At 48.6% G+C, this 13650-nt stretch overlaps 1 protein-coding gene across 1 annotated transcript in view; it reads left to right on the forward strand.

Annotated features, from left to right (window-relative positions):
- The window catches only part of LOC108446956, a 20730-nt gene extending 7668 nt beyond the window's left edge, over positions 1 to 13062 (forward strand). The window contains exons 4-12 of the mRNA XM_017735220.1: positions 900 to 1039; positions 2369 to 2649; positions 2954 to 3038; positions 6693 to 6815; positions 8257 to 8343; positions 8421 to 8524; positions 9070 to 9132; positions 9477 to 9665; positions 13004 to 13062. Coding sequence (XP_017590709.1) covers positions 2490 to 2649; positions 2954 to 3038; positions 6693 to 6815; positions 8257 to 8343; positions 8421 to 8524; positions 9070 to 9132; positions 9477 to 9665; positions 13004 to 13062 — 870 coding nt within the window. The 5' untranslated portion in view covers positions 900 to 1039; positions 2369 to 2489. The remainder of the gene's footprint in view (positions 1 to 899; positions 1040 to 2368; positions 2650 to 2953; positions 3039 to 6692; positions 6816 to 8256; positions 8344 to 8420; positions 8525 to 9069; positions 9133 to 9476; positions 9666 to 13003) is intronic.
- The last annotated feature ends 588 nt before the right edge of the window (positions 13063 to 13650 follow it).

Below are 13650 nucleotides of genomic sequence, written 5' to 3' on the forward strand. Positions count from 1 at the left end.
TGGAGGCAGGGTTTCCCAGGCAGGGGGAGCAGGGAGAATTTCAGCTCCCAGCAGCTCTCGGTGAGTGCCGGATGGGCTCTTGGCTGAGCAAGGTGGGAGATGTGGGTGGTATTCACGTTCCCAGGAACTGCTGAAATGGCAACTCACAGCAGCCTCGTGTGTCTGTGTGTGGAACCAGCTCTAATGCTGGCAGCCACGTGGGAGCTGGGAAATGAACATCAGCAGGCTGGAAACAAGCCCCAGAGATTGGGTAAAACGGGATGGACTTTTCCCAAGTGTCTGAAAACCACTTTTGGCTTTGCTTTAGGTATTTAGCACTAAAGCGATTCTCAAGGTGTTGGCATTTCTTTTAATGCAGTTTCGTGAGGTGCTGCCTCAATGCCTTTCTTGCAGCTGCTGTTGGTTGAATAGGTGCCCTGATTTATCTGTTAGGTCGTGGTTTGTTCACTGCTTCTCACAGCTTGTACAGTAGCTGTGACGCAGTGGTGCAGTGACACACCGGAATTTCTGAGTTATTGTCAAGTCTTGACAGATGACTTTTATGAGGTTAAATTCCAGTGAATCTGTACCAAAAACCAGAAGCCCTGAAGCACAAGAAGCTGTGCTTCAGGACCTGGTGGCCTTGGTGTGCCCCTGGCTGTACCTGTTCAGGTGTTCCCCTGCTGTGCTGTCGGTGCTGCCTGTTGGAGCAGTGGGGATGGGCAGATCCAAAGAGCAGGAGTTAAACCCCACAGAAGTGTTTCGGAGCAGGCAGGTGGGACCAAGGCAGAGCTGCTCAGGGATGGCAGGTAGAAACTGGCGCCCTCACAGGGAAAGCTGTCTTAATCATCACAATCCTCTGCTTTTCCTATGACAGAACCTGTCCTCAGTCATTCCTTGGTCATGCCTGCTGTTTGCAGAGAGAAAAAATGCTCTTGGGGACTTGCTACTGAGACCAGCGATCCATTTTCTGAGGGGAGTCCTTGAAACAGAACTTTGAGAAATGAGGATGCTGCAGCTGGAAAGACGGGAATGGAGAATCCATAGTGAATGTTGTCTGGTGAGTCTCCTCATGTCCCTGATCTAATGCTGTGCTGTCACCAAGTACCCCGTTCTGATTTAAGCTGTCCCAGTGTGCTGAAAGTACACATTGAAGTACAAAATGCATGTGGAAAGCTTCATGTTCCCAAGGGATTGGTTTAGGGATGTGCAGCTTCTGAACTGCACATGTAATTCAGATTCCCACAGAAACCTGCTGGAGTGCAGTTCTGGGCCAGGAGTGTCAGGAAAGTGGCATTTTCACTGCTAGCTCAATAGTTAGTTTCCTTGGAGCTCTCAAGATTAGGATGAAATGGTGTTCATGCCCCAGTGGGAAAGCATGGAGCAGGATCGGTGCTGTAACTGTGTCTTTTTTCCTGCTCTCTGCACGCTCTCGAGGATGCCCTGGAGTGCTCTGGCTCATGGCAGTTTAATCTGTGTGTAACAGCTTCCCGTGCCTGTCTGTGCAGGTGGGCCAGTCACTGGGTGTCCCATCGAATCCCTGAGGTTGGAAAGGCCCTTTGAGACCATCAGGTCCAACTGCTGCTCCAGCACTGCCAGGGCCACCCCTTACCTATATCTCTAAGTGCTACATCAGGAATTACCCACTGACACAAACTGGAGTGAGGGCTGCAGGCACTGACAGTGTCATTGCTTGCTGGCAGTGGGGCTGGGGGTTCCTAGAGGGCCTCCAATGCCCCTTCCCTTCTCCCTGGCCTTCCCAGGCAGGATGGTTGGTCTGGAGAACACAGCGTGCAGGGGGAGCAGCCCAAAGCCAGACTCAGGACAGTTTTCCCAGAGTTCAGGGAACCTGTGCCTGAAGCACCTTTAATTCCAGTGTGCTCGGAACTTTTTTGTGTAGGTTTTTATAAACTTGAAAACAGATTTTGGGATCTACCAGTGAATTCAGTGAATTGTCCCAGCCGGAGAGCTTTTTGCTGACCTAAAACTAACTTTTGAACCCCAGAGCCACAGGGTTTGTAGTATTTTACAATAGCAGAGTGAGCCTGTTCAGTGACACAGTTGACCACAAGGGCTCGGTCAGCCCTTGCTGTTGTGCATTTTCCTCTCTCAGAGGAGGAAAAACCCCTTTGCTTTACTTATGGCAGGGTTCACCGAGGCTGTGAATTGTACTCCAGAGCATCTTCAGGCTCCCGGTGCTTGGGGCTGTGGTCTTTGGTGTGCAGAACACACCCCAACCTGTCTAACCTGGGTTTGGGTGCACATTTCCAGAGTTAGTCAGACTGGGAAAAGGCCAAGAGGGTGGTGGGAAGGCCTGTGTCCCAGGCCTGGGCATCCTCAAGACACCTCAAGGATGTTTTTTAAATGTTTGTTGTCTTTTGTTTCCTAGCCCAGGGCTAAGCTGGAGAAAAGGTAGAGGGAGTGGCGAGCAGAAGTCCCATGTTTAGATCTGCCCTTGGATTGCAATTCCTCCTGATGGGTCTGTGCTGCCCAAAGTACAAAGGAGGGAGATGCTGGAGTACCTGTTTGTTCCCCTGTTGAGCTTGGAAGAGACGCTGAGCGTGAAATTCCAGGGAAGCTGCGCTTGTGTAGTGACTGGAGTGAGAAGCAGTGGCAGCTGTTTGCCGTGGGCTGGTTTCCCACCTTCACTTCAATTCCCTGGCATTGCAGGTAATCCCATACAGCTTTGCTTTTCCAAGTGCTTTGCTGAAGGGTTTCTGAATGTGGCAGTGAGCTTTTCTGTACTTCCCATTTATGTGGAGGATTTGCTTCAGGAAATGTGTCGATTGTCTGGATGGATTAAAAAGTCCCCATTCCAGGTTAATTGCAGTGATAAAAGGGAAAAGAAGCCAATAGCCTGGACTGGGATGCCCCAGGCCCCTTCCAAGCACAGGGGTTGTTGCTTGGTCTTTATTCTCCAGTCCTGTGTGCTCAGGCCTTTTTCTGAACTGTTCAGCCATAAACGCTATTGCAGGAGGAGCAGAAAATTCCACGGCTCCTGGGGATCATTTGTCTGCGCTGACTTTGTGCTGCAGCCGGAGCTGTGTCCTAAATGTAAGGTATGAATTAATGTAAATTGTCTGAGACTGTGTGTTTGGACTTGCTGGTGTAGGGAGGGCCAGGTCTGGATTTAGATTTGTGGGCACCGAGCGCTTCTTGTGTCAGCTTTAGGTCTGGTGGGAATTGTTGGAGAAAGGAGAATTGAAGTGCACAGCTCTGTTCTTGGAGAACAGGCTTTTTGTCTGTGGGCTTTGTTGGTATTGCTCTTTAACTGAGCCACACCTTTAAATAATGATGTGGCACCTTCTAGAAGCAGTGTTCAATATGTTTTGCGCTCTCTCATGAGATCTTTGGGCTCGTGTTTTTCCACTGCTGTGTCAATCCAGCGGCAGGGGCGGAGTTAATTGAAGGTCCAAGCTGACAGTGTCCCGTGCATCTGTTGTTCATTGATCTATTTGTGGTGTTCATTTCATCTGGATGCAGAGTTGGGCTTTTTGGTCAGACAGTGCCCCTCAAACCACGAGGCTTGTTTAAACCTCGTACACTACTTTTTGAAGATCCAGGGTGAGTGAGGACTTTGTCTTGTTGCTGTACTAGGGAATGGAATGCAGGAGGTTCCTACAATATTGGCATTGAGGTTGGAATGTTCAAGGATATCTGTGTGATGGCTCTCAGGGATGAATCTTGCTCCCGGCAGCCCGTAGCGTGGTCGCGTAGGACACAACAAAGCAGAATGTGAGGGACAGGCAGGGTAGGAACAGCGAGGTGCTTCATGCTGGTAGCTCAGTTTTGTGTTGCTGATGTTTTCAGAGCAGAAGCAGATTGGTTTGGTTCTGGTGCACTGGAATAGGATCCAAACCTTAGAAAGTACTTGTCCTTAGGCTGAAAAATATTGCTGTGCGGCACTTGTTCCCTCATACCTGCAGTTCATTGTGGAAAGCATTTATTTTAGTGAGCAAATATTGTTGTGGCTGGTGCAGTGAAAAGCAGAAGAGTTCCCAGTAAGATCAGCATGGAGAGCACGAGTGCCAGGCAAAACCTCGCCATGTTCCGCTGTGATGCCAGTGAGGGAGGAAAGAGCGTGAGGTGCAAAGCCCTGAGCAGAGTGGTGGGAAATGGGAGGCGAGGAAGAGTTGGGCTAAGTATGGATTTAAACTGGGCCGGGTGTTAGTGTAGGAAGAGACATTTAACTGGAATTTATTTCTGTTTCAGGAAGCGTCTCATGGTATAATCTGCGATTTAACAGTTCCCGTGCTAGGTTAATTGTAGCGGAAGATGGCGAATGAAGCCAAGGGACTCAACTAGGATGCCCCAGGTCCCTGCCAAGCACACATTACAAAAAAACCAAACCCCGAGGTTACAAAAATACTAAAAGCTCTTGTTACAAAATACTAAAAAAAATAACAAAAAACCAGCCTACAAAAAAATAGGTTCCAAAATACCGGAATAATCTCGTTTCAAAAGAATAGAAACCCAAATTTCAAAATACCAGAAAACCAGGTTTCAAAATCTCGGTTTTAAAATATCAGAATACCAAGTTATAAATTACCAAAATAACCCAGTATCAAAATACCAGAACACCAAGTTCAGAGGTACCGAAGTAACCCAGTTTCAAATTGCCAGAACAAGTTCAGAAATACCAGAGTAACCCAATTCCAAATTACCAAGTTCCAAAATATCGAGGTTACCCAGTTTCAAAATACCAGAATACCAGGTTTGAAAATACCAAATTAATTCAGTTTCAAAATAGCAGAATATTAAGTTCCAAAATATCGAAGTGACCCAGTTTCAAAATATCAAATTGCAAAATACCAATTTTCAGATGTCTTATACAGGCAGGATTCCCAAACCCATGAGAATGCAATATTGTCAAAATGGCATCTGTGCTATCAAAATGGTTATTTTCTCCTCTGAAATTCCCACAATGACCATCAATACAAGTATTTATTTTAATTGTGCAGCCAGATGTAATAAGAATTTTACTTTAAAAGCGAACACTCGTAGTAGTTTTCTGCTTAGATTGCGTCCGCAAGAACCAGCATTTGGGCCGGAGAGCTACGGGATCAAAGGATGGAGTAAATCTGCTCCCTGCAGATGCACAAGTAAAGACTGAGTAGCAGGCAGAGGGAGTATTTATAAACTATATCAATGTTTCACTGACATTCAGGCCAGTGGAGACATCCCAAGTGTCCCTCCAGGAACAACAGCTGGAGCATCCAGCAGGGGCTAGGGAACAGCCGGAGGCACCTGGGCAGCTGAGCAGGCGGGGCAGCATGTGAGGTGCCAGGGGGAAAGTTTCAACTTTCCTCTTTTATCTTGTCAGTCCCTCCCCAGAGCCCCTAGTCCCTCCACAATGCCCCTAGAAAAGAGAGGGGTTATTAGGAGAAAAAGGGTTTAAATTGGGGGGAAAAGCTTCCTTTTCTGTAATTGTCTGTGCCCAAATTGAGGGGGAATCAATTCAATTCCCCTGCAACTTTAATGGTATCATTTGAAGGAAATCCTGCCTTTTCTATGCTGTTAAGGGTATCAGCTGTCAGGGAATCCCTATTTTCCATTATTTTCCAGTTTAAATGGAAGGGGAAGACCTCAACAGTGCTATTTTATGGGTTTGAATTAAGGGTAACTCCCGCATTTTCATCATCCTAATGTTTAAATTGAGGGGGAAGCCCAATTAGGGTTAACCTTTTTTAAGGGTTTAAACTGAGGGAAAAATCCCCCTTTTTCCATCATTTGAGATATTTAAAGTGAGGAAACCCCATCTTTTCCTAATAGCTTAGGGGATTAAATTAAAGGGGAGAAGCCATTTATTTGCCATTGTATCAGCTTAAGTGGAGGTAAACACCCTGTTTCCTCGCTTTAAGGGGTTCAGTTGAAGGAAGCTCTCCTTTTTTCAGCTTTTTAAGGCCTTAAATCTGCATTTCAGGGCACTTCTACCCGTGTCCTGGTATGAAATATCTCATATGGACGCAAGCCCGGCACATGCGTAGCCCTAACACTGCCCGGGAGTCTGTTAATTTTGCTTTGTAACGTATATAGCCCTAATTAGAGGTCCCAATGAGAGTTACACCATTCATATAATTGCTATTCTTCTCCATCCTACTTAGTCATACATGGAGTACTACTTAGTAATTACTAAGGTGTAACTATACAAATTAGCAACTAATTATCCCACTTATCTATCTATGCTGCCAAAACATGAAGTTTTATTTCTTACCCAGTCTCTGCCCTTTCACTCAATGTAGCTGTAGTAAAAAAGAAGGTATCATTTCCCTGACAAGTTTTTTTTTCCTCTATCCAGCCCTTTACTCCAGCCCTTTACTTACACTGAATTTCAGTCAGACGAGCCAAGCAGGTACAGCTGCTTTGAGAGCTTTTATACCTTGTGGTAATTACCTCCTCCCTTTTCCAGGGCATTGTGGGAACGAGAGGCAGGCCTGGCCAGGGGTATATTAACCCCAGCCTTTTCCAAAGGGGTTTATTTCCTCTCTGGCATTGATTGGGATAAGAGCTTTTGTCTTATTTCAATGAAGGGGATGTTTCAGCTTATCTCAGCTTTTTCTTCAGCCTCTAAAGCAACAGAGGCTTTGAAGACATGATGAAGAAGATAGCATTGAACACAGGGAGTATTTAAGCTCATGATTTTGGGCTGAGTGTTCAGGGGAGTGAGGTGCTTTTTTAAATTCAGTTTTTGTTCTCTTTTTTTTTTTTTTTAGGAGCATCATAACTTCTGGGTTGTGTCAAGTACAGAACTTCAAATTTTTTCAGTGTGCTCATTGTATCACAAAAGGGACTTGCCCTGTGTCAAAGATGACATCTGAAATTGAGGCTTCCGATAGGTAAGTTGTGGATTATGACTGGGAGAGAGACTGTGAGCAGGGTAACTGGTTTAGGAAGTGCCAGGAGGGGTTTTGAAGGCTGCATGGTGGGAAAAGCTGTCCATTAGGGGCCCCCTAAGGCTTTTCCTCAAGCATAGTAGATGTATTTACGTATCTTAAAGCACACGAATGCATCCACCACACTCACAGAAGCACAGTGTAACTTTGTCCCTTGCTAACCTAGGTGTCCATTGAAATAATGGCCACAGCTTTTGACTTGAGACGAATCCGGAGACTTGACAACCTGGATGCACTTAGGAGATGGCGAGTAGGATTCGGCCTATACGCCCCTAAACTTGCGCATTGATTTTGGTTTTCTTTATCTTGCTGGCTAAGAGGCTAACCTGGCTATCATGGGGCCTTCTGAGACAGCTGAGGAGGACTCATTTCACGTCCACTGTGGATTCATGTCACCAGTCATCCGAAAGATAAGTCGGGGGCTGTGACCTGGAGATGGGATGATAGCAGAGTAGTGAGTTGGAAATTCCTGGGAGAGATTTAATAATTAGTGCAGGGGTAAGGGATGCCCTCTGAGGGGCCTCTGAGGACACCTAAAGGGAGCAGCTCTACTTTTGATTGCAACTGTAGGGTGTGCAGTGCAGAGCAGCTCCAGCCTGTGTCGTGCTGTCTAGTGTGTTGTGTTGTCTAGAGTGTCTTTGGGATCCCTTGGATCAGCTATCTCTGCCTTTTCCCCTTGAGGACCTTATCGCCTCTCGGCACGATGCTGATATCGTCCGTTCTTTTACCGGGGGGCTCAGCCATGTCTCGGAATCGCATCTTGGAAGCGTCGAGTCGGATATCTTTTGAGTCCTTGTTCCTGGCTGTATTGCCGTCCATCCTTTCCAGCTGTGAGTTGTAATTTCCTGGGGCTTGTAAGGATATGAGGAGTGTTCTGAACATTGTCTCGCAGCTGTCTTTATCATCGAGACCGACAGTTCTTGTAACAGGTCACTCTGTTACAGTCTTGTCTTCTGCTCCTTAGACACGCCATTGGTCATCTCTTTTGGCGTTGTCTCAGTCCTCGCTGTCATTCTTCTCCCTGAGAGCTGTTTTTATCATTCTTGTGTCACGCTGTTTGTAGCATAATGTGTTGTTTGTGTTTAGCCTGGAACTGCTCTGCCCTGTGGAATGGAGTGGGGGGTAGGAGGAATAGAAAGAAGACTTTACAGGTAAGCTTTAGGTTTGCTTCGCTACCTGAGTCACACCTCGGACCGAGCAACCGTGGCCGGTCTGTGCGGGGTTCAGGGGGGGCAGTATGGCAGCGTCTCGCAGTTTTTTAGCCCTTCGTCTTAATGCACGCTGTTGTCGTATCCTAGGCAGTTCGCTTTGACACATGAGAACTTAGGAAAGGTTAAGCTTTCCCTGTGTGTCGGAGTGACATTGATGAATAATTTTTTTGCAGAGGCAGAGGGATAGGATGTAAACCCAATACAAATGGAGAAGGCCAGAGGAGCACGGCAACGAGGTGGGTCAGCCCTCTTAGGAGATGGTGAGTGGCAGAATTGTTGGGTTTTGGCCGACATGCCACTAAGTTCGTGTCCTGATGTTTGGTTTTCTTTATTGTAGCCAACTAAGAGACAACAGCCCGGTGACAGCAGGAACTTCCCGGACAGCAAGAGGCAGCCTTCTTTTGTGCCCAAGGCAGATTCACATCCCCAGATGTCCAAGAGATAAGTCGAGGGCTATGACCCACAGAGGGAATGAAAGCGGGGTGTCGAGTCAGGACTCGCTGGGAGGGGTTTTTGAGTCACCTCTGGAGATGGGGATACCCAAGAAGCGGCCCCTTAGGCCACATAAAGGGAAAGTCTCACATTTGATCACAATGCCAAGGTGCACAGGGCAGAGCAGTCCTGGTGCATGTTGTCACTTGTCTATCGTGCGTTCTCTGTCTTTTGGGCATCTTGTGTCACAGGTCTTTCGCCTTAGCCCTTCGATGTGCTTGCAGTCATTCTTTTCACCAAGAGTTTTCTCTCTTCGTCGCATCCCCTCTTTTGTCATCACCTGTGTCACGGGTACCTGCATGTGTTTGGCCTGGAGCTGCTCTGCCCTGTGCACAGTCTGGTATATGAGTGTGATAGGACAGGGCCTGGGGACTTGAAATTTGTAGCGTAGGGTGTAGTTTGGCCTCTAGATGGTATTCCTAGATTGACACAAGATGGCTGGAGCCATTAAGTTCTCATGCAGCACTTTGACTTTTGTCATCACTTTCTTTCAGATGCAGACAGGTTAAATCCGTGGCAGAGAGCCCCATACTGGATGAGGGTGTTCCCACAGGAAGGTCAGTCACCGTTTGTGTTTGCAGGGCAAGTGTAAATGGTGGCTGTGTTACAGCATTGTTCCTTGTCTTTGTTTTGAGGAGATAAAGCCAGATAGCAGCAGTCAAGGGGAAGTGAGCGAGGTAAGCGGTGACTGGTGGAAAGAAAAAGTTGTTATTGCTTGGGTGCCAAGTTCTGGTACTCTAAGCTTTCAGCATCCATTGTCATTTGTGTGTTTTAGGCAGTCCACTTGTATTATGCTGAACCTCCTCGCCAACCAGTGGACAGTCCCGGCTCGCTGCCCTCATGAGCCCTCTGGAAGTATTACAGGACTCTGCAATAAAGCATTTACATTTTCCATTCGAAGGTACCGTCCGGGTAGCCTTTGGCAATGACGGAGGAGTTGCGGCGAGTCAGGGAGGGAGGAGAAGCGAGGGTCTGCTCAAGTTTCGGCAGTGCTGCTTCACCTCGTCTCCTCTTAACCCAGGTATACCCCGCGATGACGGCGTCAGCCTCTCAGCCTGCGGCCCTAGGACCTCGGCCTTCTTAGGAGATGGTGAGTGGCAGAATTGTCGGGGTTTGGCCGATGCGCCACTAAGTTCCTGTAGTGATGTTTGGTTTTTTTTTTAATTGTAGCCGACTAAAGAGAAAACAGCCCAACAACGGCTGGAGCTTCCCGGATGGTGAGGTGGCCTTCTTTTGCACCCCAGGTGGATTCACATCCCAGGACATCTGAGAGATAAGTAAAGGGGATGAAAGCGGGGTATCGAGTCGGGGCTTGCTGGGAGGGATTTTTGAATCAGCTCTGGAGATGGGGATACCCAAGAAGCGGCCCCTTAGGCCACATAAAGTCTCACATTTGATCACAATGCCGAGGTGCACAGGGCAGAGCAGTCCCGGTGCATGTTGTGTCACTTGTCTATCGTGCGTTCCCTGTCTTTCAGACATCTTGTGTCGCAGATCTTTTGCCTTAGCCCTTTGATGTGCTTGCAGTCATTCTTATCGCCGAGAGTTTTCTCTCCTCGTTGCATCCCCTCTTTTGTGATCTCCCGTGTCACGGGTGCCTGAGTGGGTTTGGCCCGGAGCTGCTCTGCCCTGCTGCACACTCTGGTGTATGGGTGTGATGGGAGAGGGCCCGGGGACTTGAAATTTGTAGTGTAGGGGAAAAGGGCAGGAAATGTGAGAGGAGGAAAGGGCAGGAAACATGAGGGAAAAAGATGGGAAATGGGAGGAGACACAGGTGTGAAACGTAAGGGAAAAAAAGGCAGGAAACATGAGGCCAAAAATGATGGGAAATGTGAGGGGGTGGAAGGGCGGGAAGCATGAGAGGAAAAGTGGTGGGAAACTTGAGGGGAAAAGGGTGGGAAATGTGAATAAAAATGGGAAAATGGTGGGAAAAATGACAGGAGTCCAGGGGTGCTTTGTTTGGGGTCCTGCTTGGATTCAGCAGCTCCAGCTGTTTCTGTGTTACTGCACCATAAATAAATGGCTTTGTGGAACAAGACATCTGAGACTCTGCCATGGCAAACCTGGGGTTGAAGCACTGAGGAAACCTGGTGTGACTGTGTGAGTGGTTCTGTGGGGACTCAAGTTGGGATGTGTGGAGTTACTGGAGCCGCTGCTGTGAATATGCTCCAGTCCCAGCAGCTAAAATCTGTGGCCTTGGGATTTCTCCCAGAGGGACTCTGCAATGTCACACTGGATTGCTCCTTCACACTGCCACGACCCCAGCAAGTCCTTGCACCACTGCTTTGGGTGCTTCCTTGTCTTTGCCCGCTCCCCTCGGAGCTTGTTCCTGCCCCAGTTATCAGCTCCTGTGCTGCCTTTCCCACCCTGCTGGAAATCTCCATGTCCAATCGTGTGTTCCTGGAAGTCCAGCTGCTCTCGCCATGCAGTTCTCGGGTGGTGCCAGCACACAGAGGGTTCGCTTGTGCGCTGTTGGCTCTGGCGGTCCACACCACTGACCCTGACCTGGAGAATCCAAAGCCGTGTCACATTCCTATCACCTTGCTTCCCATGGAAGGGAACGGCCTCTTGGCAAGAACTGATGGGAGGAAATGGACTACAGTGGGGAGATGGAAAATCGTAGTTTTATTCTTGAAAAGGGATTTCAGTGAAAGTGAGAAGGCAGAAAGCCGGCTGGGCTGAGCAGGGCTCTCGTGTCGGAGATGAGGCAGAACAGGAAGGTGTGTGGCCAAGGGCAGCGAGGTCGGGGGATGCGGGAGGGACACGGAGACGCCGCTGGCCTTGAGTGTGTGGGTGGGGCGTGGCGTGGCTGGAGCGGGGGTGCTCGGTGAGGGAGCGCGGCCGGGCAGGCAGTGGCGCCTGGCAAGGCAGCGGGACGCGGGTCCTCCCCCCCGGTAGGCGGCGCTAGGGAGCGGAAGAGGCGCGGTCAGGTGGCGGCAGGGCCCGGGCAGGGTCGGGGGGGATCGGGGTGGTTGTGGGGCAGTCTGGGGGGGTTGGAGGGGTGGAGAGGGGATGTGAGGGGGAGGTCGGGTTAGGGGAGAAGGGAGAGGGGGGGGGGGGGGGGTGCGGGGTGCTTTGGGGTGGGAAGAGCAGGATTAGTGCGAATTCGGTGGACGGGAGGGGCCGGGGCGAGGGAGGGGAGGGGGCATTGAGGGGATTTGGGGATATTGGGAGGGATTTGGGGTGTGAGTGGGGGATTTCTGTAGTGAGAAGGTCCCCTTCTGGGGTGATAGGGGATTTCTGTTGTGAGAAGGGGAAATTTGTGGTGCAGAGTAGGAATGTGGGGGCTTGGGAGCAGGGTTTGAGGTGCAAAAGGGGCTCCTTGAGGCCAAAAAGTGGGAGAAAGGAGAGAATATGGATTGGGGGGAGAAAGGGGAGTTTGTGGGGTTTTGGGGGAGGGTTGGGTTTTGAAGGGAGCCCAGTCCCCCCTGTGTCCCTCCCACGCCCATGGAGGAGGAGGGGGAGGAATAGAAGGAGAAGAAGACCCCCTGGGTGTGGCAGAAATGGGGATGATTTGAGGTGAAAAGGGGGGTTTTGAGGTGGTTTTATGGTTTGGGGGTCCCCAACATTGCCCTGTGCTCCCCTCAGGCCATCGCTGTCCCCTTGAGGAAGAGGAGAAGCCCCTCCCAACCGGGGCCTGAGGGGGGACATTGGAGGGGTCAGGGACCCCCTCTGAGATGGGGAGGTTGTGGGGAGACTGGGAGTCCCCAGGGGAAATTGGTGTGGAATTGGGGCGCTCACCGAGGGGGTTTTTGAGTGAGGATTGGGAGATCCCCCTCCTTTTCTATGGTGTTTTGTGATGTGTTGTGCGTGGGGAAGGAAAACAAAGAAAACTTGTAATAAGAGAACAAAGAGGTTTCGTTAGAAAGAAAGGACTATTGAGTCAAGGCAGGAGAGATGTAAAATGGAACAAGTAGCAGAAGCACAGTAGTTTTGCAGAAGAAATTGTTATACAAGCACTTGTCTCAGGGAAGAAAGGCTGATGTTGCTGTTAGGGACTTGATCACGTATATTACTGGTTAGCAGACGTATGACCAGTTACACTATTGGATATCCAGGCTCACGCTATTCCAACCCGGGAGTGAAATACTATAAAAGCTATGTACGCTTTCAATAAATGTTGCTGGTGGTACCAGGACTGGGGACTGTGCATCATTCATACGTTGCAAATGGCTCCCTGAACAGACTTACAGTCTCCTAAAATGATCCTAGACATGCAATGTTTCCGGGCTGCACCAACGGTGGGCTTCAAGGATGGTTGAAAACAGTCCTACAATATGCCAGGTTGTGGTAGCAAGTGCTTTACAACCGGTGCGGCAACAGTTTTCAACAGTTCTATTGTATCATTATATGGATGATATACTGCTAGTAGCAGATGACTCTTGTATAGCAGAACTGTTTTGCCTTTTTGCGTCTTTCTTTTGACAGATTTGGTCTTTGTAGTGCAGCAGAAAAAGTTCAAACTGTCCCACCGTGGAAATACCTAGGGTTTCTATTATTTGAACAGAAAATTGTTCCTCAGCCCATTGTGCTGAGGACCTCTATTGAAACGCTAAATGATTTGCAAAAATTATTAGGAGCTGTTCATTGGCTCAGACCTACCCTTGGTATCTCCACTGAGGAATTGTCACCCTTATTTAATTTGCTTAAGGGAGATACAGATTTAACATGTCCTCACAAACTCAATCCAGAAGCCCGTGAAGCACTGCAACTTGTGACAGATAAAATTCAGACATCCTTTGTATCCAGACGACAAGCAGAGTTACCACTGAGGCTTTTCCTTATCCTGGCTGAATTCCAACCATATGCACTAATAGCACAGTGGTGTTGTCTTGGTTTGAAAGACAGGTGTCTGCTAAGGAAGTCAGAAGCCTCCCTTGGAATGGCACATGCAACCCCCTTCCCTTCGAGTTATTATAACTTTGAACTCAAGGGGCTTTTAGGCAAAGATGTGGGAAATAGGAATAACAGTTCTTTACTATTATATATATATATATATACATATATATATATATATATAACCAGTCAAACAAACAACAGTAACTATGGCAGTGACAGCAAACAGTCACAAACCC

The sequence above is a fragment of the Corvus brachyrhynchos genome, unplaced genomic scaffold, assembly GCF_000691975.1.
Source record: "Corvus brachyrhynchos isolate BGI_N302 unplaced genomic scaffold, ASM69197v1 scaffold95, whole genome shotgun sequence".
NCBI lineage: Eukaryota > Metazoa > Chordata > Aves > Passeriformes > Corvidae > Corvus > Corvus brachyrhynchos.